Source organism: Trichosurus vulpecula, chromosome 1 (genome assembly GCF_011100635.1).
Source record: "Trichosurus vulpecula isolate mTriVul1 chromosome 1, mTriVul1.pri, whole genome shotgun sequence".
Lineage (NCBI taxonomy): Eukaryota > Metazoa > Chordata > Mammalia > Diprotodontia > Phalangeridae > Trichosurus > Trichosurus vulpecula.
In genome coordinates, this window is record NC_050573.1 from 343,265,693 (window position 1) to 343,290,259 (window position 24,567).

A 24,567-nucleotide genomic window follows, 5' to 3' on the forward strand; every position below is an offset into this window, starting at 1 on the left:
TGTGATTTTCCCACTTTTAATTTATTGATGTTCATGAGATATTGATGAAACTTTAAAATGAATATACTTCTAGCAACTGCCATTAAGGTGATGAGGATTGTACAACTATATTATTCCAAAGGAAGTTAACAAAGAAGCCAGAAACAAATGATGCAACATTTTTCCAAAGCCATGAGCTTTATAGATAGTGAGTTATGTAGGATTTTGGTTTTGTTATATTTTTACTGTGATTTGCTTAGCAAAGTAGAGTTTAATACTTAGCCATTTATTGCATTGTGCATTTCAGGAATATGTATGCCTGAGTATATATACATATATGCATTTGTCTACCCTAGATTTTTGCCTATATTTCATTAAATGTACAATGTAAATAAATTGAAGCTTTCAAGAATAGTAAACCAATATGAAATGTACCAACTGAAAAAGGACAATTTGCTTTTCTTGCACTTCTAAAAAGGCTATCAGAGATAATTTTGGATTTAATTGAAACTATATTCCAAATATGTTTTTACAACAACAGAGAACATGTTAAATTCTGGTATGAAACTTAAATTTTGTCTCTCCTTTCTCTATCTTATTTTTCACAAATATCTACTATGATAAATGTACCATCAAGGCCTTAGAAGGCTCTATTAGGTTGAGTTGTTTAACAGAAACTCAAAGGGGTTGTCTTGGGCCCTCCCTGTACATTTTTTCTGTCTCTCAGCCCCCAAGGGCATCAACAGCATCCATTTGTGACACGGCTTCAGGGAATTGGGAGTGCTGTCTTTGATCACATTAAAGGTGTTTGGTATTTCCCCGTGTAAAACTGACTGGCTGGGACATGGATAAAACCTATAACATTGGCCCTTTTAGCACTATGCTCCAATCAGTGGAGCTGTCAAAGTACAGATTTGATAAAAGAATAATGAACCAGTGAGCTAATATGATGAGAAAATCTGGCTCATTGTGTTTTAAATAGATCATTAATGATAGAAACCAGATCGTTCTCTATTTCACCCTGATGGATGGCACGTTATTTTAATTCTACTTTTCTCCAGCCTCACCAGAATTTTCTGAATCAGAAATCCTATGAGGTGATGTCCAATATATACCTGATTTGAATTCTAAATTAAAGTTGTAGCCCTTTGTATGTGTACCATTAGGATGTGTTATTTTAGAATTTAGAAGATAGAAAACAATGTTATAGACACTGACCCTGATTTGCAAATGTTTCTTTTACTTTGCAAAGGAATGTGACTGAGTTAACACTTTAACAATTTTTTTTATTTCATCTTGCATTCCCCCATTACATTTTACTGAGGTAGACAACAATTATATTTGTTTTTGTAGATAAGGACTTAAGGTACAAAACCAATAAGAGAATTATCCCCAGGCTACAAAGCTAGCAAAATGGGAAGCAGAATCAAATTTTACTCAGCTCCAAATCCAATGCTTTTTCCACTGAATTGTGTCTAATAATAGGTTAGTGTTTCATTGTCCTGGTTTTAAAATAGGTCTCATAAAACATCTGCTGTCTAATTCAAAGGACTTCTGTAGGAATAACTAGTTGCATCTATGAAATCTCTGAACTCCTTCAAAGTCAATTATGACATATTTAGTATTAAATCCTTTATTTAGGAAAGTCCCAAGCACATGGCCAAGCTTTAAGAGAGAGAATGTTGAGCTATTCTTGTGGTGCCTTTATATGTAAAATGAATAAGATTCATGACAGTCTCATCAACACAGTGTTTTGTTATGATGAACATAAAGATAGCAAAAAAATCTTCAAAAAGATAGCAATAATGTTCAATTCAGTTGTTTGTTGTAGGCCTAACATAAATTGAAGTTACATATATACAGTACCTCCTATGATTCAAATGCTTTATTCTTGGAATAAGTAGCATATTAAATGTTTATGGAATAGGAGGATTAGTTGTAGGGAAGTAGGAATATATACCCTGAAGAAGAGAAGACTTGGGGGAGGGGGGAAAGAGAGAATGATAGTTGTATTTAAATACCTCAATTATTTGAATGATTGTCATGTGGAAGAGGTCTCATTCTAGCTCTAGAGGAGATAACTAGAAAAAATGAGGGCAAATTATAAAGAGTAAAATTTAGGTCTGACATCAAGGGGAAAAACATCTTTCTAGCAAATAGAGCTATCTGAAAGTGGAATGGGTTGTCTGGTATGATCAGGGTTTGTTCATCAGTGAAAGGTCTTTGAGCAAAGTCCAGGTGATTAGTTTTAGGTATGTTGAAATAGATAGGGGTTCTTGTTTAGCTATAGACAAGAATACATGACCTTCCAATAAAGTTCCTTATTGCTCTAAATTTTTGTGATTCTGAACATACTCCCAGAGCATCTAAAAACAATATTCAGAGCAGTCTTCATAGCTCACCTTTCATATAGTGCTTTACAATTCAGAAAAATGCTTTCTTCACAATAATCCTGTGAGATAGGTAGGGTATAAACCAAGGGTGGGGAACCTGAGGCCTAGAGGCCACATGTGGCCCTCTAGGTCCTCACGTGCAGCCCTTTGACTGAATCCAAACCTCACAGAACAAATCCGCTTAATAAAAGTATTTGTTCTGTAAAACTTGTACTCAGTCAAAAGGCCCTCCAGAGGACCCAGAAGGCCACGTGTTGGACAGCAGGTTCTCCATCCCTGGTATAGATTATCATTCTAATTTTTCAAATAACGAAACTGAGGCTCAAAGTGATGATGTATATATTGTATCTCCATCCAGCTCTTGATTTAATCTTTTCTTCCTCATTCTTCCTACCCCCACCAGAATATGAAATTTTAGAGAATTCTAGTATCACATCATAAGACCTGGTTTCATCTCTTCAGTAAATTTCTGTGTGACGGGTGAGGTGCTAAACTCTGCTTGGCTTATATTGAAGGAAAGATTCCTTTTCTAGACAAATTTTTCCAGATTTGAACCTATTTTGTACTTTTCCCTCTCTACCTAAAATCCCTTTCTTACAATTAATTCTATGTCTTTGCATTGGTTACTTTAGATGCTTTTAATTATTTCATTGTGATTAAAGGGTCAGGAAAAAGTCTTTCTGATCGGCTAAAACAATTGAGGTTGTTTATTTTGGGAAGTGAGAGAGCTAAGATAAATGATAGTAGTGAACTATAAGAAATGATTCATTGATTCATTCAGTTTGTATTAATTGAGTCCTGACTATATGAATAGAGCTGAGCTGGAAACTGGGGAAATTCAGAAAAGATAACTTCTAAGTGTCAAATTACTTTTGCAAACAAGCACTCTGAAGGAGGATGCTTGTTGAGGTGGGAAATTAGGTAGTCTTTGAAGGATGAGTAGGAATTGCCTAAGTGAGAAAATAGGGTAAGGGTATTCCGTTAGGGATAGGAACCTGAACAAAGTCACACAGGCAAGAATGAGTGAGGACTCTTCGAAGGAATGGAATAAATCAGTTGGTCAAAAAGGGAGGGAATCGTGAGTGGGAAGAGTGGGAGATTCAAGGCCTATCATGGAGGTCCCTGAATCCCAAGCTAAAGTTTGGACTTTTCGATTAAATCATGGAATAGTCTTTGTATGCTTTTGAGGGAGTGAATTACTTGGTAGATGTGGTTCTTGGGGTTAAGAAAGGTAGTGAGGCACATGGAGATGCCTCTACCTGTGGATTCAGGATGTTCTGGAGTCAAGGTCTGCTCCTGATAGATACTAATTGTGTGACAAAGAACAAGTAACTTAACCTCTCAGGGCCCCCAAGCAATTCTTAAGATTGTAAATTATAGAAAAAGTTCCAGGCATTAGAGGGAGTAGAATCATAAGTCAGCAGTGCCTTGGGGGAGGGGCAGGAGAAAAAAGGGAAGGGTCAAGGTCAGCCACAATGCTCTGCAGAATGATTGGATTAGGAGGAGAGACTTGAGATAGGAGACCAATTAGAATCTTACTATCCTAGCCTAGACCTGAAGTACTGAGTGACTGGAATTGGGAGGCAAAGAAAAGAGGAAGCAATAAATACTGCCTGTGTGGCAGTTGGGTGGCACAGTGAGTGCAGGGCCTTGAGTCAAGAAGACATGAGTTCAAATCAAGCCGTAGTACTCACTAGCTCTGTGACATGGGATAGTTATTTGACCTGTTTGCCTCAGTTTCCTCATGTATCAAATGGGAATAGTAATAGCACCCACCTCCAAGTGTTGTTGTGAGGATAAAATGAGATTAAAAACTGTAACGCACTTTAGCACAGTGCTTAGGACACAGCAAGCACTATGTAAATGTTAGCTGTTATTATATCTGGCTTCAGACACTTAATAGCTGGGTGACCATGGGCAAGTCACTTAACTCCTGTTTGCCTAAGTTTGCTTTGGAAAAGGAGGATAATAATAGCGCCTCTTCCTAAGGTTGTTGTGAGGATCAAATTAAACAATAAAGGCAGTTAGCATGATGCCTGGCACACATAAGCACTATGTAAATATTGGTTATTATTATTAGTGATAATATTAATTAGTATATATTGAAAGAAGAAAAAATAAGACTTAGAAACTGATTCAATATTGAGGTGCAGTTGGTGGGGCGGGCAGGAAAGGCAAAAAGAAATCAAACGTGACCCTGGTTTCAGGCATCATTGATCTATAGAGAGAGTTAGGAGGGGAAACTTGTCCTTAGGCATGTAAATGTGAGACGTATACAAGACTAATAGAAAGCATTAAAGATCCAGAAATGGGTCCCAGAAGAGGAGAACTGCAGATACAGATTCCTGCTGTTCACATAAAAGCAATAACAGGTACAGTCAACAACTCAGTTTAAAAGCACTTTGGTGTTTGCGAAGCACTTTCCCTGAAACAGTCCTGAGGAGTAGGAAGTATTAGTTTTGCTTTCCCCAGATTGAAGCCATGGAAGGAGAGGAACTCCATAAAGGCAGGAAAGTATAAGAAGAGCACAGGGTTGAGGGAAGGCCAGAGCTGTGGGCACCAGCAGCCCCAGTCAGGAATTTAGAGAGAAGAGGAGCTAGAGGAGGAAGGAGGCGGTAGGTAGAGATAATATGGTGCAATGTCCCAGACACCAAAGGAGAAGATGGAAAGGTCAGGGGTATCAAATGTAGTAACAAGGTTAAGGGAAATGAGAATTGTAAAAAAATGTTATTAAGGATAGAGCAAATGAATAGGGGGTTAAATTGTAGATATTAAAAAAAACTTCCTTTGTGTAAAGGCTTTTAAAAAACCTATCATTTAAAGGGAAAGTTTAGAAGTTTTTAAGGATAGGTTGATATTTATAAACAAGTACAGATTATTGTGAGAAGGACTGGTCAGGGAAACCTTCAAGGGGGATTTGAAAAATTATTTGTTTCTTGAATGGTGGGTAAGAGTTAGATTGTTGGAGAAGACACATTTGAACTTTAACCAAAATGTAAGGGGGAGCCTTTGAAAGTCCCTGAGGAAGTAAGTGATGTAATGAATTTAAGCAACTAAGTGGCTTAGACTTTGGAGTTTGTCCTTCATTCTTGAAGACAACCATGACATCAAGGAAGTAATGCCATGACACACTGTAATGGCAAGCAAAGTGGGACTTTTTGCTGTTTTTTCTTTTGGAGTGCTTCTCAGCAGTAAAGCAATCAAATGCCTTTGGTTGAGTCTTGCCTTAGTTTGAATCAAGTCTTTGATTGAATCAAGAGTCTTTGATGACCTGCTTAAGTCACAAGAAAGCCACATGAGTTTGAGTCACATGGTTGTGATGCCCCCTGTGGGCTGACCCTGAAGAAGTATACATATATTCTGAGGTTAGCATTTTTGCTTTGGGGCTCATTCATTGGAAGAGTGTTCATGTGATTTGGCCACACGAGACTCTGGGTAACTATTAAGGAGCCCCCTGGCTTTGAAAACCCAGATGTTGGTGCTTCTCTCTCTGGTAACTATATATGTATTGCTATGGATAGACAGGTAGAAGCCCTGTCTGCTGGTTTGTATTATTTGCTCCGTTTATATAATTTCTACTTATAATTTCTGTTTGTGTTTTCTCTGAAGTTCAGGGTGCTGAATTTTTCCCCTGAACTAAGTTAATGATGTATGTATTTTTAATTAAAGTGAGATTGTAAACCCCTTAAAGTTGCTTTCCTCAGAAAAGCAGATCAAAGAACCTGTGCCAGCAGCCCTCCTGTGTGCTGGTGTTATTGGCCATTACATCCACAGTAGCTGCAAGCAGCATTGTTGTTACACATGCAAGTGAATTGGATTTAAGTGAGGGAGGTCACTTTCTCCTCAGGAGCCATCTGGTCCAGGGGCCAGATATAGATCAGGATGACTGGAGATGGCTCAAGATGCAGTGAGGACCTTGACTTTTTCAGGCTCGGTCTTTAACAGGTCTCAGTTTGACTGAGACAAGCCCATTCAGTGATTAAGGCTTAGTAAGAAATGAGGCAGAGAATGGCCTCTTTAATCAAAAAAAAATCAACCTGGGAGGGAAAGAACCTCAGGGGTTCTGGCCAAAACAGAAACAATTGATATTAAATAGTTCTATGTGGAAAAGGGGGGAAAGTTAAAGGATCTAAAGAGTGGTCCTTTCAGTAGACTGAACCAGTGTTTATCTTTAAATCACAAAAATAAAAACATGTTGTGTTGGTATAGTGCTTCAAAAAAAATGCATTATTTCATTTGCATTATTTTGAAAAAAATGCATTATTTCATCCAGTATGACTACTTGATGAAAAAGGTATTAAGGGTATGATTTTCCTCTTTTTTACATACAGGTAAAGTGAGGCTGAGGTCAAGTGATTTATGTAATGGCATAAAACCTGTAAAGGATAGAGTTGTTGCTTAAACCCAGACCCAATGAACTTTATGCCATGGTTGCCTTTCTATTGATATCTGCTATCTATAATGGAGATTGTTATATGCTTTGTTCGCCCAATGGTGGGGAGGAATCAGAAAGAAGTCTTCATCCCTGTGAGCCTATTGAAAAGAAAATTACTCTAAATGTTTTTAATATTTCTAATCTTTGTTCTTTTAATTACTTTTTTTCTTAATTTGATGAAATTTCCAAAGATGAGTTGCAAGTATGATAGCTGTGTTTAGTTTATTGAGCTAATTTATTTACAATTAAATACCACCTATAAACAACTGTCAAGGTTGAGTTTAATGGATGTCATGGTTCACTTTGGTTTATGTGTCGTTTGCCTTTTGACCCTCAGATTCTGTTGATTTCAGAAAGTACATTTAAAAATACGTAGAACTATTTTCAAGACAAGTCACTCAAGCAAAACATTTTGGAAATACCCTAGGGGAATCAGTATAATCATTTAGACAGCAAAAATAACTGATAACATGTCAAGCTTTTAAGTAAATGTCTTAATGGAGTTGACCTCATGCCAACAGCACTGTCAGACCTGCTGCTGATGCCTTCCTGTTCCTTTATATGCAGAGAATTTGGATGGAGAGACCCTGAACTTCCTGAAGTGATCCAGATGCTTCAGCATCAATTCCCTTCTGTGCAGTCGAATGCTGCAGCCTATTTGCAACATCTCTGTTTTGGAGACAATAAGATTAAAGCAGAGGTAAGATTGACTGGATTTTTTTCCTTTCAGATTAATATCTACTTTGGATTATTTATATTCATTGTAAAGGGGATAGTTAAGATGACACTTCATTAATTTAAATTACTAAGGTTCACATTTTAAGGGTGTTTTAAAGTGAAGATTTGCCTGTATTTATACCCTGCTATCCCACTTGATTGTGAATTTTTTTTTCCTTTTGCATAGTTTACTAAGAAAATCAATATAAATAAGAGTAACAATAAATATGTTCAATTTGACAAATCAGATTTTAATTACTAAATGTTATCACACTTTTCACCTCAACCCCTACTTCTTAGGAAACTGAGGCAGCTAGGTGGTACAGTGGCTAGAGTACTTGGTCTTGAGTTAGGATGACATGAGTTCAAATTCTTCCTCAGACACTTCCTTAGACACTCAGATGTGTGACCTTGGACAAGTCACTTAATCTCTGTCTGCTTCAGTTTCCTCAACTGTAAAGTGGAGATAGTATTAGCCTTACTTCACAGAATTGCTGTAAGGATCAAATGAGATATTTGTAAAGCACCTAGAACAGTACCTGAAACATAGTAGTTACTTAATAAGTGCATGTTTCCTTCCTCTTCCCCTTCTCCTTCCACTTCCCATGAGCATTTTTGGTCCAAGAAGAATAGGAACTGGGAGTAATCACTCACCTGTCTGTACTCTAGATAAGTACCTTTGAAAAGATGTCCAAAGGAATCTTTTTTGTAACTATAATATAAACCATTTCAAACTGACCAGTTGTTCTTTGGCAATATGTCTAATAAGCAACAGTATATTTGAAAATTGGCTCTGCTAACACTCTTTGCAAATGGCAAGACTTCTGCAAACAAAAAGATGGGTAGACAAAATATTTTCTCTCCATTTTAGAAAGATTCTTAATTCTACAGCACATAAGCTGTTTTGAGCATAAGTCCAAATTATTTTTGGAATGAAGATATAATTACAGTCTATTATAGATTTTTGCTAACAAGCACTAGATTGTATGTAATCTTGCTTCTTTTCATCTTTTTGCTGTCTCTGTTCCATTTAGCCTGCAAAAGCATTTAGTCTATACTAATTCATGTTAGGTAAGACATATTCTCTGTACAGGATAGTAGAATATTGCCCATTTCAGACCAATTTCTTAATACAAAAACAAAATCTCTATCTCCAAATCTCTCAATAACCTAAAATACTAAGAAAAGGATGATTTAGCCCTATTTTAAAGGGTTCTATTTCCTTTTACATCCTGAGTTCATTGGTGGGAACATTATAACCATTGGCATTAAAGGGACAGATAAAATATTTACTGTAATCATTTAGATTATGGCATTATGTGAAATTTGATTTGTGGAATAAAGACAATTTTTAGCTTCCTTTAAAGGTCAAAATTGCATCATTTTATCTTATTTTATTTTATTTTTGTGAGCCAGATGTGATTTGATTTGTTCAAAGAATCCCCTTCTAACTGAGAGCCTTTCAGTGTTGCCTTTGGCACTGAAACATTAAGAGGATTGCCTGTTGTATCAGAGGCAGCCCTTGAACCCACCTTTTGTAGAGGGTGAATCCAGAGTTGATTACCTACTGTTATCCTTTAGGTGATGCCTGCTTCTTAGAGGAATCATATCTGAAACGGAGATGCTACAGCACACAAGGATTAGGAAATAATACTCATCCTGGATAATATGTCCTATTGATGGTAGCCCTCTGGTCTAGATGGCCAGCTTCCCAACACTCCCAGGACTTGAGACAGGCAGTACTTTCTGGATGATTTGGGAGAGGAAATGCAAGGGGGAGGGTACACTCTAATCTCTCTATTAACAAAAATCAGAAGGAAGTGCTAATGAGCAGTGGAATTAGAGAAAGCATTACAAAGAAGAGGAAGTAAATGACATGAATAATGTACTAACTGAATAATTCAGTTTCTTGTAGAAAGGCAGGCCTCTGGTAGGTATTGGACACAGAACTATTATGTAGAAACACAGCTTACATCACTTACAGTTAGGTTCTCAGAGTCCAAGCCCTTAGCAATTTGTTCTCCCTTTGAGACTGATGGTTGCCTGTCATGTTTTCATACATAGGTATTGATTTTTGTAATTACCCATTGTCCAAATACAAATTTCCTAAGCATTATTCTTTCTAGATTTATTCAGCATGCTAGTCTATCTGTCACATCTTATTGAATTGATTTAGTCTCTCCGTCTACATTTCATTAGAGGTATTGACTTTGTTTGTTCACACAATGGATAAGCCATTGAGCCTCAGACAGAATTAATTCTTCTATACTTAGGATATCTTAAATCATATTTTTCTTATGCCTTACTAAAGTACTTTTGACATTTGGTTTTCCTACATTGGAGCCAGGAAAGATAGTATTACTTTCAAAATGATACCAGTGCTTCTATATTCAAAGTTGCAAATTCATTTCTATAAATCATCAGGCCTAACATCATCCTAATGGAGTAATTTTTGGAGAGGATGTAGGTAAGCTTTATCTATGCCTCACATCTAGAAAGAGCTTACCTGTATTACTAATCAAATAATAACAAATTCCTGGGAAAATATTAGTCGGTACCCTTTTAAGACCTATTTTTGTTCAAAAAAATTTTTTTTGACTTTTCTTAACCAAAAGAAGTATTGAAGAACAAGGAGTCCCCAAAGTCTTATTGTAGACTTTTTCTTTCAGCCATGTATGCATCAAAAGTTCATTCTTTGAACGATCTTAAGGCTAGAATTACAAATGCAGTCCTTTCAATCACTGCACAGTAGCTGATGAAAGTTTTACAAAGTTCAAAAATTGCCAGGAGTGGTAATTATGTTGAAACATATCAATAGTTTAACATTTTAAAGAATTTACCTCTTAGTTGTTGTTTCTGTAATTTCGTAGCGTTTATACTTCTGAAGTTATCAAAGCTTAAAACTATACTTTTGGGACTACATATGTATATGCATACAGACATCAACTACTCAGTCATATATTATACATATGCATATATACATATATAATTTAAGGGTTGAATTACTTGATGGAAGTTTTATACACATATACACACATATATAATATATGGCTCATTATTTAGTTTTCATAGCTATCTTTTCATTCTTGCTGTTATTCCTTAAAATGCAATCTTAAGAATGTCACATTGAATTTTGATATTACATAAATAAGCACTAATAGATTCCAGGTTTGAGGATATTTGTTTTGTTGTGTTATTTTTACTCCTGTTGGCCAGATATACTTGCACACACTGTAACCCAATACGATGCCTTCTCAAGTGTTGGATTGGCACTTCAGTGGAGGCCTTGTGGAAAGAACACACTAGAGTCAGGGGATATGGGTTCATATGCCACCTTTAATGCTTGGGCTAAATGTTCTCTGAGGCAAATTCTAACACTAGATTTGTGATCCTATGTGCTTGTACAATACATCCTCAATTAAAATGTTGAACGTTCTTCTACCCATGATCTCATGCTTGGGAGTACTCTTTCCATTACAGACTGCAACCTGTCTATACCTTCTTGTCCATTTCTTTTTGTAAATGATCTGAGGACTTTCTATCTAAATACAAGAGGCCTTCCTCTGGTTCTTTTCATATTTCATGGGTATCAGTATAGCACATGAGATTAGATCAATAAATTAACTGATAGAGAACTGTAGTTACAAGGCAATTTTTATGCATGATCTGATTTGACTCTCACAACAACCTGTAAAGGTGAGGTATATATTGATGTATGTTACAGATGAAGAAGCAGGCTCATGTAGGTTAAATTGCTTCATGGAAGTCATCCAGTTATAAAGAGGCTGACTCTAAGACTCAATTCCAGGTCTTTTATGTGTAGGCCTACAGTTACTTTCACTATATTATTGAAATAATAAAGGTAACACATTTTTAAGTCCTTCCATTTTTAATGGTCTCAATCTCTCCTTTTCAATAGAAATACAATCTATTTTAATATATAATCTATTTTAATATATAATCTCTTTTTTAAAAAAATCTAAATTTCTTGTGGAAAGCCAGTAGGTGAAAGTGATGGAATTTTGCCATCTCATATATTAATTCCGTTTTGCCATAATAAAACATGATAGGCAGCCATCATCCAGAAAGATAGAAAAAGCTTCAAAGATTTGGATCCTGATAACTACATCTTGTTATGTGGAAAATTAGCTTCAACTCTCAAACCCCAAATAACCTTCATTTTCTATAATAGGATGGAGATATGAAATAAAAAAGAATTATTGCATTTAAAGCCCATTTCAGAACTCATCCCAATTCTGAACTGAACTTTTTATTCCATTAAATTCTTATTCTTTCTCTTCCCAAATACCTTGAAAACCATATACATGCAATACAAAAATATACTCATACACACACACATACAAACTGGGTTTTGTTTTTATCTCTCTTTTCCTATTAGCTCAAAAAGTTTGGTGGAACAAACTTTTACATTCATCATAGAATTATAGACTAAATCAGATTCTAGAGCTGAATTCAAAGATTTTTTTAATTGCTTTCCTACAGAGTTATGCATAATGTAGTATTCTAAATGCTGTGTTTTTATATAATCTTCAATATTTTTCTGTCACTGTGGCAGAAGGAAAATTGGATTCTTTCTCTAGCTTAAAAGTATGCTCACCCTCATTTTCTTTTTTTATTCAATTTTATTTCATTTTCAGGTTCATATTTTTTCCTTCCTACCTCCCATTCATTGAGAAAACAAGAAAAGCAAAAATTGTCACTAACACACATAATTAAGCAAACAAATTTCTTCTTTGGCCATATTTAACACACACACATACATATACATCTATACATTTTTGTGTATGAGTATATATATATGTACATATATATACATGTGTGCATATATGCATATGTATGTATGCATGTGTGTGTCTACACTCTGAGTTCATCACTTCTATATCTGGTGGATCTGGTAGAATTGTAGTTGGTCATAGTGTTGATCAGAGTTCCTAAGTTTTTCATAGTTGTTTGTCATTACAATATTGTTGTTACTGTATAGATTGTTCTCCTGGTTCTGCTCACTTCACTTCACATCAGTTCATACGAGTCTTTCCAGATTTCTCTGAAACCATCCTCTTCATCATTTCTTACAGCATTATAGCATTTTGTCATATTCGTATACCAGAACTTGTTCATCTCTTCCTCAATTGGTAGACATTCTCTCAGTTTCCAATGCTTTGCCACCATGAAAATAGCTGATAAAAATATTTTTGTGCATAAGGAATCTTTTCATCTTCCTTTGATTTCTTTGGGATGTAGACCTAGTAGAAGTATTACTGTATCAAAGAGTATGTATAGTTTAATACCTTTTGAAGCTTAGTTCCAAAGTACCTTTCAAAATGGCTGGACCAGTTAAGAGTTCCATGAACTAGGTAGATTAATATATCTGTTTTCCCGTAGTCTCAGCATTTGCCATTTGCCGTTTTTGTCAGCTTAGCCCATATGATGTGTATGAGGTACTTTATAACAGTTGTTTTAATTTGCATTTCTTTGATTTTTAGCAATTTGGAGTATTTTTTCATGTGACTACTGATAGCCTCTTCCTCTGAAAAAATACCTATTCACATCCTTTGATCATTTAGCAGTTGGGGAATGGTTCTTATTGTGCAAATTTGAATCAGTTCCCTATGTGTCTTAGTAATGAGACCTTCATCAGAAAAACTTGCTGGAAAGATTTCCTGCTTCTCATTTAAACAAAATCGATTTTGATTGTGCATAAACTTTTAAATTTTGTGTAATCAAAGTTGTCCATTTTAATTCCTGTAAACCTCCCTCTTTTATTTGGTCATGAATTCTTTTCTTGTCTATAGACCTGACAGATAATTTCTTCCATGATTCTTTAATATTTTTATGATGTTACCCTTTATATTTAATCTTTATACTCATTTGGAGCTTTATCTTGGTTTACAATGTGTGATGTTGGTCTACACATAATTTCTGTCAGATTGCTCTCCACTGTTCCCAAGAGTTTCTCTTGAATAGTGAGTTCTTGCCCCATAGCTGCAGTCTTTGTCTTTATCAAACACTAGGCTACTATTCTTATTTGCTCCTCTATATACCTGATCTGTTCTATTGATTTACCTCTCTGCTCAGTATAAATTTGTTTGGCAAGTATGGATTTGTAATATTGTTGGAGGTATGGAACTGTTAAGCCCCCTTCTTTTCCAGTTTCTTTTTTCATTTATTCCCTTGATATTCATGAGCTTTTGTTTCTCCAGATGAATTTTATTTTTGTTCTAGCTCTCTAATTTTTTGGTAGTTTGATTGGTATCGAACTGAATATGCAAATGAATTTAGTAATGTCATTTTTATTATGTCAGCTCCATATACTCATGAGCTATTAAAATTTCTTTACATATTTAGATCTGATTTTGTGTGGAGAGTTGTACCTGTTTTCATACAATTCCTGTGTTTGTCTTTTCAGATAGACTTCCAAGTATTTCATACTATACGTAGTTATTTTAAATGGAACTTCTCTTTCTATCTTTTCCTGATGGATTTTGTTGGTAACACAGAAATTCTTATGTTTTGTGGAGGTTGATTTTATATGCTATATCTTTGCTGAAGTTGTTAAATGTTTCAATTAGTTGCAATTAGTTTGCTTTAGTTGACTCTAGGGTTCTCCAAATAAACTACCTTATTATCTGAAAAAAGTGTTAATTTTGTTTCTTTTTTGCCTATGTTTATTTGCTCAATATCTTTTTCTTGTTTTGCTCACTTAGCATGATAGTATCATGTTGATTAATAATAGTGATAATAGACATGCTTACTTTACCTCTGATCTTCCTGGAAAGACCCCTAGTTTATCCTCATTACAGGTAATATTGGTTCTTAGTTTTAGATAGATACTATTTATTATAGTAAGATAAAGCTTCATTTATTTCTCACCCTCACTTTCCAAAGTGTTTTTTCATTGCAGACTTCAAAGTTAAAGAACTTCAAAGTTAGCAGCTCAGGAATCAAGAAGATAAACCAACAATCAAGGGGAGGTTTGGTTTGGTTTGGTTTGGTTTTAATACGACAGTCACAGAGTAAATGGAGTCAAGAAAAAATCCCTAAGGGGATATTTTAGGATTTTAGTCAGGAAGGTAAGAGGCGAATGGCAAGCAAATTGTCATATTCAAGATTGTATGTGACAGACCCTTCTCAGCAATGTCACAGTTGGGAGGTCCAGAAAGATAGAAAGAAATGGAAAAATGCTCTTTGGTCTTGGTGCTAAGTAAGCAGTGCTGATTACGGGAGGGGCAGCATGGTTGGAGAGAGGTTGGATGAGAGGTGGCATCTAGAAGTTATGCTGTTACCAAGTGTCTGTTCAAGAGGTATAATGATGCAGCTGCCCAGAGAGAAGGTGCTATGGAACATTTGCTTGAGAGAACAGGCAGCTTAAAGATTACTTTCTGAACTTGTGATAAGGATATTTTTTAATTCTGATGCTGAAAGTGACAGGAAGGTGGAGGTATCAATGATGAAGGCCAGTGTTTTTAGTAATTAAGAAGAGGTTGGATCTTTGGCCTCATCTTTCATTTTTCCCTTTCTCTTTCCCTCTCCCTGACCAGATCCAAAGAGCTCCCCAGATTCCCTGTTACCACCAATCCTTCAGCTTGAGACCTACTACCTCCTCCCTGTTTTCTCTGTACCACACCCTCCCCCTAGTCATAAGCCATCCTCAGATATACCCAAGATTCAATAAACTATGGGTCAAGGAGTCTGGTCTACCTGGACAACATCACTAGGCACCTTCCAGTTCTCTCCACTTCCCCACATTACTTCAAGCCCTCTTCAGAGCTATTTAATTTCCTCCTAATTGGTCTCCCTGCCTCAAGCCTGTCCTCCTCTTTTCTAATAAATCCTCCACATTGCTGCCAAAATCATCCTACAGAACTATAGATTGGACTGTCATTCCCCTGTTCCAAAGCTTTAGTGATTCCCCATTGTCTCTGGAATAAATGCAAATTCCTCAACCTGACATTTAAGGCGCTCCTCAAACAGTTCCCAACCTATCTCAATGGCCTTCTTTCATATTGAGCCCCTTCACTTATAGTACTTTCCATCGAAATTGAAATACTAGCCATTCTCCAGATTCATCATGGCATCTTCTACTTCGATGCATTCCCACAAGTCATACTGAATGCCTGGAGTGCACCTTCCTTGTCCCCACCTTTCAAGCTTTCTTCTTCTCCTTCTCCTTCATTGTTTTCTTCTTCTTTGTCATCTTCTCCTTCTCTTTCTCCTCCTCCTCTTTCTACTTCTCCTTCTCTTCCTACTTCTTCTTTTCCTCCCTTTTCTTCCTCTTCTTCCTCTTCCTCCCCTTCACCTCTTCCTCCTCTTTAAGAAATTAACTAGTGATAATACCATTCCACATCTCCAGGCAAAGAGATTCTGTAGCTATTTCCATTATTGGATACTATTCACTATAGGTAAATTATCATTTATGTCTAGTGTAGAATTTCCCATTATAGGAGTTGAACATTTGCCTACTCCAACCTTTTACCTTTTACCTTTAATATACCTCTCTATCTTCCTCAGTGGCTTCTCTCAGTCTGTTGTTTGTTGTATGTTGTTCTTCTACTCTATTGTAGGGTATATACAATACCTCTCTAAAATGGCTTCTCTTCTGAGGACATAGCACCCTGTTTCATAGGAAATAGAAATGTTTTAAATTTGTAGTGGGAGGGATGTCATGACAATGTCCTCTTCCCATAAGTAAGCAGGGCAGCAATGCTTCCTTCTCCTATTCTCCATACCTCCCTTAGTTCTGCCTCCCTCCCTTCCAATACCTCCCCAAATACAGACATTCATATGTACTATTCCAGAGGAGTGGAGCTGCTCCCTGGGCAGCTAGGTGACTCAGTGGATAGAACACTGGGCCTGGATACAGGAAGACTCATCTTTCTGAGCTCAAATCTGGCCTTGGACCCTCACTAGCTGTGTGACCCTGGGTAAGTCACTTAATCTTGTTTGTCTCAGTGTCCTCATCTGTAAAACAAGCTGGAGAAAGAAATAAGAAACAACTCCAGTATCTCTGTCAAGAAAACCTTAAATGGGGTCACAAGTCGAGGAAGACTGAACAACAGAGCTGCCCACCTCCTGCTGATACTTCCTCAAACTGGTGTTTATCCCTCTATTTTTGCTGTCTATGTTTCTGGTCCTCTTTATAGGTATAAATGGGATTGACTGGAGGGAGGGTGGGGGGACTCAGCCATAGCTGTGATTGTTCTGCCCAGAAGAAAGCCTGCTATAAAACTCTGCCACCTGCCCTCATTTTTAGTAGGATAAATAAGAGTGATATCTTGATTTTACCTACCATGGGAGGTTTCATAATACAGTAATTCTTAGAATCTGAACATCTTTGATATCTGTAGAATGCTGAAAGTCAAGTAGTAAGAAAAATGTTTTCAATCTAGCTATAGATGGATTTGTATCTTGTATTTAAAAATAGAAATATTACTGGAATTAACGTGTCAGTTTTTCTATAGTTTGCATCTAGTAATTGTACTTCACTTTTTAAAACTAAAAATGATAATTCTGTGCTTTTTGCTCATAAAAATGTAAAAAGAACAGCAACCCCCAAACCCAATAGTTACTTTCTTAGGAAATATTATCAGGTATCCGGAGCAGGTGGCATATATTTTGTTATAAGGTGTTATTTAAATGATAAAATATAGGGCAAGATTGAACATTTTAAATTTTTGACTCTCAAAAGTCATGCTCTTAGAAGGCCAACATTTAACTTTTGTATTTAAATGACACTGTACAATATGGAGCAAAATTGAACATTTAAAATCTTTGATTCTCAGATATCGTACTCAGAAGTCAGGCCTTCCCAGTCAGCTTCTACCACAATTAAAAGGAAATAGTTTGGGTTTTCTTATATCTAATATAAATTCACTTGTCAAAGTGGTTCTCCTCAATCATGGATCAGGCCATATCACTAACCTCCTCAACTACAGCCTCTAAAATAAAGCACAAACCCCTCTGTTTAAGTTTTAAAATCCTTCCCAACCTTACCCTGCTCTGTCTTTCTAACATCTATACATTACTCCCTCTTCCATGCTCTATGATGCAAACAAACTGGCTTTCTTTGATTCTTCACAATTCCCCCTCCTGTCTTCTTGCCCTTGAACTGGCCAACCCCCATGCTTAGAATGCATTTCTTCCTCTCCTCTTCCTCACAGAATCCCTCTCTTCCTTTCAGACTCAGCACAAGCATTGCCTTCTCCCAGGAGCCTTTTCTCATCCCTCCAGCTTTTACTTCCCTCCTTTGCAAACTACCTTGTAGCGAAATATTTTGTATTTATTCTAAAAAGAAAGTGGTCCTTGAGCTTAAAATAAAATACACAATATTACAAAGGACACCAATTATATCGAAATATAGTTATCAAGATATTAAAAAAAAGTTCTCTAACCTTAGATTAAAAGGGCCCTGTTCTAGGCCCATCTTAAATATTATTATATATATATATATATATATATATATATATATATATATATATATATATATATATATTATATATCATTATTAGGGGTAGGGAAATTTTTGTTCATATTTGATAATGCTGCTGCAGCTGGTTCTATTTCACCATCAATAGGCCTATTCTCTAAGATAAATAACCCTAATGCCTGAAACAGATATTCAAATAACATATTCAGTTTGTTAAATCATTTTGATTTCTCCATTGTAAGAGCTCTCCATGTGAATCCCCAAACTAGATATGCAGTGTTGTACTAAAAACCTGATTGGTTCCAGCTATGGGAGCAGAATTCATTAGGATCAAAGGACTTGAAGTGACCTTAGATACTCTCTAATTTGATGCCTACATGCCACAGATGAGGAAATGGGTCTAGACAGATAAAATGACTCCCCAGAGCTAGGAAAAGCCAGGATTTGAACCTAGCTCCTTCGACTAAATTCATTGCTATGTTTAGTATAAAGAAATTGGTTTGCTCCGCTCCTCTTCAGACAGAAAGCACATGATAATCCCTTTTTTCTCCTTTATAAAAAAATAATGTGAATTTATCATAGCTCTATGCTTAGGTTCCAGGGTTCATTTCCACTGTATTATGCTGCTTCTGTTGACGTATTCCTCTTCAAGTATATTATTCTACACTTGTTTTTTATAAATTTTATTTTCTTTAGTTCTGCCCACATTTTCAAATTTTTCAAGGATACTTTTCATTCTCTAATCCTCAGATTCCAGTCCAGTGTTGCCCATAGATTTATTGAACTCCATCAAACAAATCACTAGTAAAAGTATTTATTAGCATGAGTCACAGCAATTATTAAATTCAAAAAGTTCATCGATGTAGACAGTCCCTTAATTGACTTATTCAGAGGCTGTGTGCATATTTTAAACATGATATTTTTAAACTGTATGATCTTTTCTACCATTCCAACATGGGGAAAATTTTTTCTAAGTCCTTTGGAGAGTTACAAACACCCTCTAGAATTTTTATTACACTGTTTATCTGAAGATACATACCTTATGCTTCATGAGTGCCCTGTTTTAAATATGCTTCAGGAACAGTGGTAGATAATGTTCATTGACTGTAACATTAATAGTATTCTGCCTTTTCAATCAGGGACTTTCTGACCAAAGAGCTAATGTAGTTGAAAGATACACCTTTTACTGTGATCTAAGTTATTTTGGGTATTCCCGTTGTTCTTTGGAACTCACAGAATTATTCTTGAGTTTATCTTCTGTAAAATATAACATGTTGTCCAAGTAGGCCAAATAGTTAACAATCTTCTATATATTTCAAGAATAATAAGGGTTGAGAAAAGGCCATTATATTTGGCCATTAAAGAGTAACTTTGGAAAGAGCAGTTTCATTTGAAGGATTGAGGTTAGAAGCCAGACCGCAGAGAGTTAAGAAGAGAGTGAGAAGAAAGAAAGTGAAGCCATCATTGTAGATGACCTCTTGTAGGAGTTTAACCACAAAAGGGAGCAGAGATGTGGAATTATAGTTCATGGAGATGAATGGGTCAAGCGAAGGCTTTTTGAAGATAGGGGAGATATGAGCATGTTTATAAGCATTAGGGAAGCAGCCATTACACTTGGAGAGACTGAAACTAAGTGACTTAGTGGGTGGATGACAGAGGGGACAGTCTGCTGGAGAAGACAAGTTGGAATGGAATCACTTGTGCCTTAACAATGAGAATGGCCTTCATGTGTCCTTCATGTGACACAGGTATGAAGGAGGAGATAATGGTAGAAGTTGATTGAGTGATATGATATGAGGAAGAGGTGAGAAAAGGAACCTCTCAATCAATGACCTCAATTTGTTCAGTGAAAATATGAGGCAAGTTTCTCAATTGAGAGGATGGAGGTAATGGGAGCCACAGGAGGTTTGAGGAAGGATGGAAAGGTATAGAAAAAAACACTTTAGTAAGTGAAAAAGTGAATCAGTGAGGGAGATGTAAAAAGTCAGCTTTGCCTCAGAGAAGTCCAGTTGAGATTATGTAACATAAATTCATAGTGGACGCAGTCAATGTGGTTTCGTGATTTTCTTCAGCGTAGTTTAGGAGCACGTGACTGGAAGCAAAGGCAGCAGATAGTAGGAGTAATCTGGGCCTGAGGTGTGAGAGGGTAAGATCTGCTATAGAAAAAAAGGGGAAGGGACTAGAGAGAAGAGTACAGTGTAGATTTGAACTATTTTACCAGTGTCAAGATAGAGAAGGGAGGAAAATGCATCCAGTGTATGGGGTGATGATCCTTGAAAAAAGTGAGGGAGGAGGGATTAGAGGTCACAGAGAAGACAAAGAACAGGTTAGGGAGGTTTGAGAGAGGGGTAATGACAACAGATTGTATTCAAATAGAGGAATTCCAGGTTTTATGAACTTGGAAGTTGTACGTTTTTGAGTAATGGCAAGATTGAAGGTATGATCATTTCTTAGTGTAGCTTAGGTGGAAAAGATGGATAGGTCATAGTAAATAAGTAAATTGGAAGTATATAATGGGAGGTTAGGTGTCTAAGTGCTAAGTGTTAGTAAGTGCTAAGTGTCAGAGGCCAGATTTGAACTCAGGATCTCTAGACTCTAGGGCCATGCTCTATCCACTAGGCCACCTAGCTGCCCCTAGCTTAGAGTGTTTGAGAGAGTATCCACACATATTGAAAATGCTTAGGATAAAACCAAGAGTTGAGGAGGAAAGACTGTGAGCCAGATACTAAACTCATTAAGGAAAGGAATGGCCCAGAGGTTGCAGACAACAGTTTCCCCAAATTTTGGATGATAAATATGGATTGAATGAACCTCAAAGAAAGAGAGGTTACTGGCTGGTGGTGGGGAAGGGAAAGCCTGCAAGTGTCAGTGGGGAGCAAGGAATATTCCAACTTCCCCTTTACCCTGGGGATGGGAATAAGATGATAGAGAGGGCAGGGTATGAGGAAAGTGCAGCCAGTGCTGGAAAGGGTGGCCAAAGGAGCTGTGTCATCAGGAAAACTCCATGTCTCAGTGAGTACAAGAAGAGGAAAGGAGCAGGAAAGAAACAAGGTTAAAGTAAAAGCTAATGTGTAACTTATGCTTTATAGAAAGCACAGTGGAAAGGATAGAGAGCAGGGGTGGGGATCCCACAGCCTGGAGGCCACCTGTGACCCCACTATACCCTCAAGTACAGCCCTTTGACTGAATCCAAACTTCATAGAACAAATCCCTTTAAAAAAAGGATTTGTTCTGTAAAACTTGGATTCAGCCAAAAGGCCTCACCCAAAGACCTAGAAGGCCACGGGTGGCCTGGAGGACGTTCCCCACCCCGGTATAGAGTCAGATGGGGTTGAGTTGAAGAAATGGAGATAAGGGAGTGAGGGTTAAAGGGAGATAAGCTTAATGGGGGACCAAGAATAGGATTTGGTCAGTAGCAACTGGGGATTCAGAATCAGTGGAATGGAAAGGGAATGACAAGTTTGCAGTATGTTAATCATTGAAAAATGTGTTTGGGTAGGTTACCAATGTTCATAGAAGTTCATTCAAAAGTGGAATTGTCACAAGGCACCAGGCAGCCTTGTGTGGCTGCAAAGCAGAGAAGAGAGAAAGGGAAGGTGAAAGGTAGAGTAGCGTAGGGGCAAGACAAGGGCTACTGAGATAAATGGCCACAGAGAGAGTCTGGAGTGCGATCCAATGGCTGCTCTGGTAGGCCAGAAAACCTCCCTAAGCAAGCACAGGCAAGCTGGCTGCTGGGCAGTATAACTGGCCAGAGACACTCACGTTGAAGAAGAGTATGGTGCTTGGAAGGTACTCTTGCCTCTTCTTGCTCTGTGAATCAGCTATTGTTTGACCCCCATTCTCCAAGAGGACCATGACATCAGGAAGGAGATGTCAGACTCACAAGTGGATTGGATTTAAGTGAAGAAGGGCTATGCAGTCACCAGCTTCACTCGCTCCTCCGGGACCATTTGGGTCCAGTGGCAAGTTCTAGATCAGGACAAGTGCAGATGGCTCCTGTGAGTCAGCTAGGTGATGCAGAGAATAGAATATTGGCCTTGGAGGTAGGAAGACTTGAGTTCAGTCCCTGCCTCAAACACTTTTACTAGCTGTGTGACCCTGAACAAGACATCTAACTTGTCTGCCTCCATTTCCTTAACTGTAATGTGAGGATAATAATCTTACCTACTTCCCAGGATTTTTATGAGTATCAAGTGAGATAATATTTGTAAAGCGTTTTGCCATATAAACTGGCTATTGATTATTAGTGGTGGTGAATTGCTACGCATTTTCTGAAACCCAGTTGAAGTGCCACCTCCTCTGTAAAACCTTTTTTGATCCTCTGATTGGTAGCAAACTTTCTCTTATATCTCATTTATATTCTTTTTTTTGCATCTGCTTAATGCAGTTGACATATTGTATTGTGTATTATAGTGATGAAAATTTGTGCTTACCAGAATTCCATTATTGACAGCACTAAACTTTCTGTCTCTGTTAATACCTAACAGTGCTCTGTATGCAATAAGTGAATAATAAATGTTTTTTTTTCACATCGGTAAGTGAATGTATGTGGTATTTTAAGACCTTTCCTTACAAGGACCCTGGGAGGCAGTTTCATAGGTATTAGTCAAATCATTATGGGTTAAATCATTTTTGCCAGGCAAGAAGTGGCTGCACCCATCTTATACTTGTGCTTTAAAAGCATTTTATTGTGAATCATAATTTCCTGGAAATCGTCTTAGAGTTTTATCATTTTTCCCCTTCTGGTCTAAAAGCAGTGGTTGTATTAAAAGAAGGATAATACTTTCAGATTGTTTTACAGTGTAATTCGGGATTCTCTATGCCAACTTTCGACATTTTACCAGATTTCTGTTTTTAAGATCTAATTTTTTTGCAGTGAATTAATACCCTATGAAATGTTTCAATAGATGTTAATCTATTTTGCATTTCAGATTTTTCAGTTTCACTTTCTTAATCTAATAGATATTCAAAATTTGAACAATCTGATGCCATTTTCCCACATTGATGAATAATAATATTATTCAACCTGAACTTCATTGGTATCCTTTATAATTTTACCTACTTCATCTAATAGATCATTCGACAACAGGCTTAACTGCTCACATATTTTTCACTTGCTTTTAAGTATTTTTGGCATTTAAAAAAGGAAATTTACATATCTATAATTAGCTAATGCATTCACTAAAGGTTCTTATAAACAAGATGCAGGTGTACAAGCATTTATACATAGGTTCAGGATCCTCTTATGAAAAAGGGACACTATTACTATAGTTTATGAAATGAAAAGATTTAGATAAAAGCAAAAATGTTTACATAGTATTATTATAGTGTTTGTTGAACTGCTGTCATCTCCATTCATTGCTAGAGAAAATCTTGATTCTCCAGTCTAGCGTATCTTCTAAAATAGTCATCTGTTTACACTTCAGACGGTGGCAATTTTGGCTCAAACAGACTATTTTGCTTGCCATATAGTATTTCTTTTTATGGATGTAATGCACAAACTGATACATGATTATTTCCGGAGGTTGGATGTCCATGCTCTCATTTGTAGTAAACAAGTGAATTGATGGTCACCATAATAGTAATTTTCCAGTGATTGGATCTTTACCATTCAGGAAACAAAGTACACTATTTTGATTGCTATTCTATTATTGGTGCAAAGTGGAAAATAACATATTATTTTCTGAATGTAATATAGTATGTATTTTGAGTAGACATGGAAATCATGGTGGGAGAAAATATTCTGTGAGTCTAAGATGACCTATAACCACAGATCATAAGTAATCATGTAAATGTGATTCACTCTACCATCATAGGTTATGTTAATGTGTGATATTTATGAGTTTTATACTATTTATTTAAATATTTTAATCTGGGATTTGAATAAGAGTCCATTTTACTTATGAAAATAATATTGAATATAAAACTAATTTATAATATGAGCTATCGACTATATTTTTATTAAACAAAATGCGATTTTTCTTTTTTATGCCAGACATGTTTTCAATTTTAGTATGAGAATATTTCTTGTACACTTGTTTCTGGCAGCGATATATAACATTTTGCTTAAGTGTACTAGGTTCTGTGTTAAATCAGTCACCAAGTCATCTGTTGATTAGTATCAATCAGTGACAAATTTTTTATTGATTGTTGTGCAATCGGTACTATTTTTTTCTTAAAGAGATAGACATGTAAGGCATCAGCCCTATTCTTAAAGAGCTATTACCTCAGTTGGGGAAACATTTACATCTGATAAATTAAAATTCTGTGAAGACACATAAGTGCAAAATTAATTATTTGACTTGCCTAGATTTGGGTCCATAAAGATTGGAAGAATTTGGATTTGTGCAGGAAGATTGTAATATATTCCAGGTGAGGAGAGGAAAAGGAGGAGGAGGAAAAAAATTTATAATGTTTGGCACTTTGCAAAACACTTTTGATTTGCATGATGTAAGGGCAGAAAGCATAATGTAGTGATGAGAACATTCCAATGAACCTAGTTTCAAACTCCATCTTTGCCACTTTCTAGCTAAGTAGTCAAGTCACTTCTCTTTTCTCAATCCAGTTTCCTCATCCATAAAAAGAGTAATTGATGTGAT

The 24,567-nt window shown here is 36.5% G+C and overlaps 1 protein-coding gene across 1 annotated transcript in view; it reads left to right on the top strand.

The window, feature by feature from the left end:
- Window positions 1-7,318: 7,318 nt before the first annotated feature.
- CTNND2 (catenin delta 2) overlaps window positions 7,319-24,567 on the top strand; it is a 339,842-nt gene continuing 322,593 nt past the window's right edge. Inside the window, exon 1 of the mRNA XM_036745439.1 lies at window positions 7,319-7,507. Coding sequence (XP_036601334.1) covers window positions 7,319-7,507 — 189 coding nt within the window. The remainder of the gene's footprint in view (window positions 7,508-24,567) is intronic.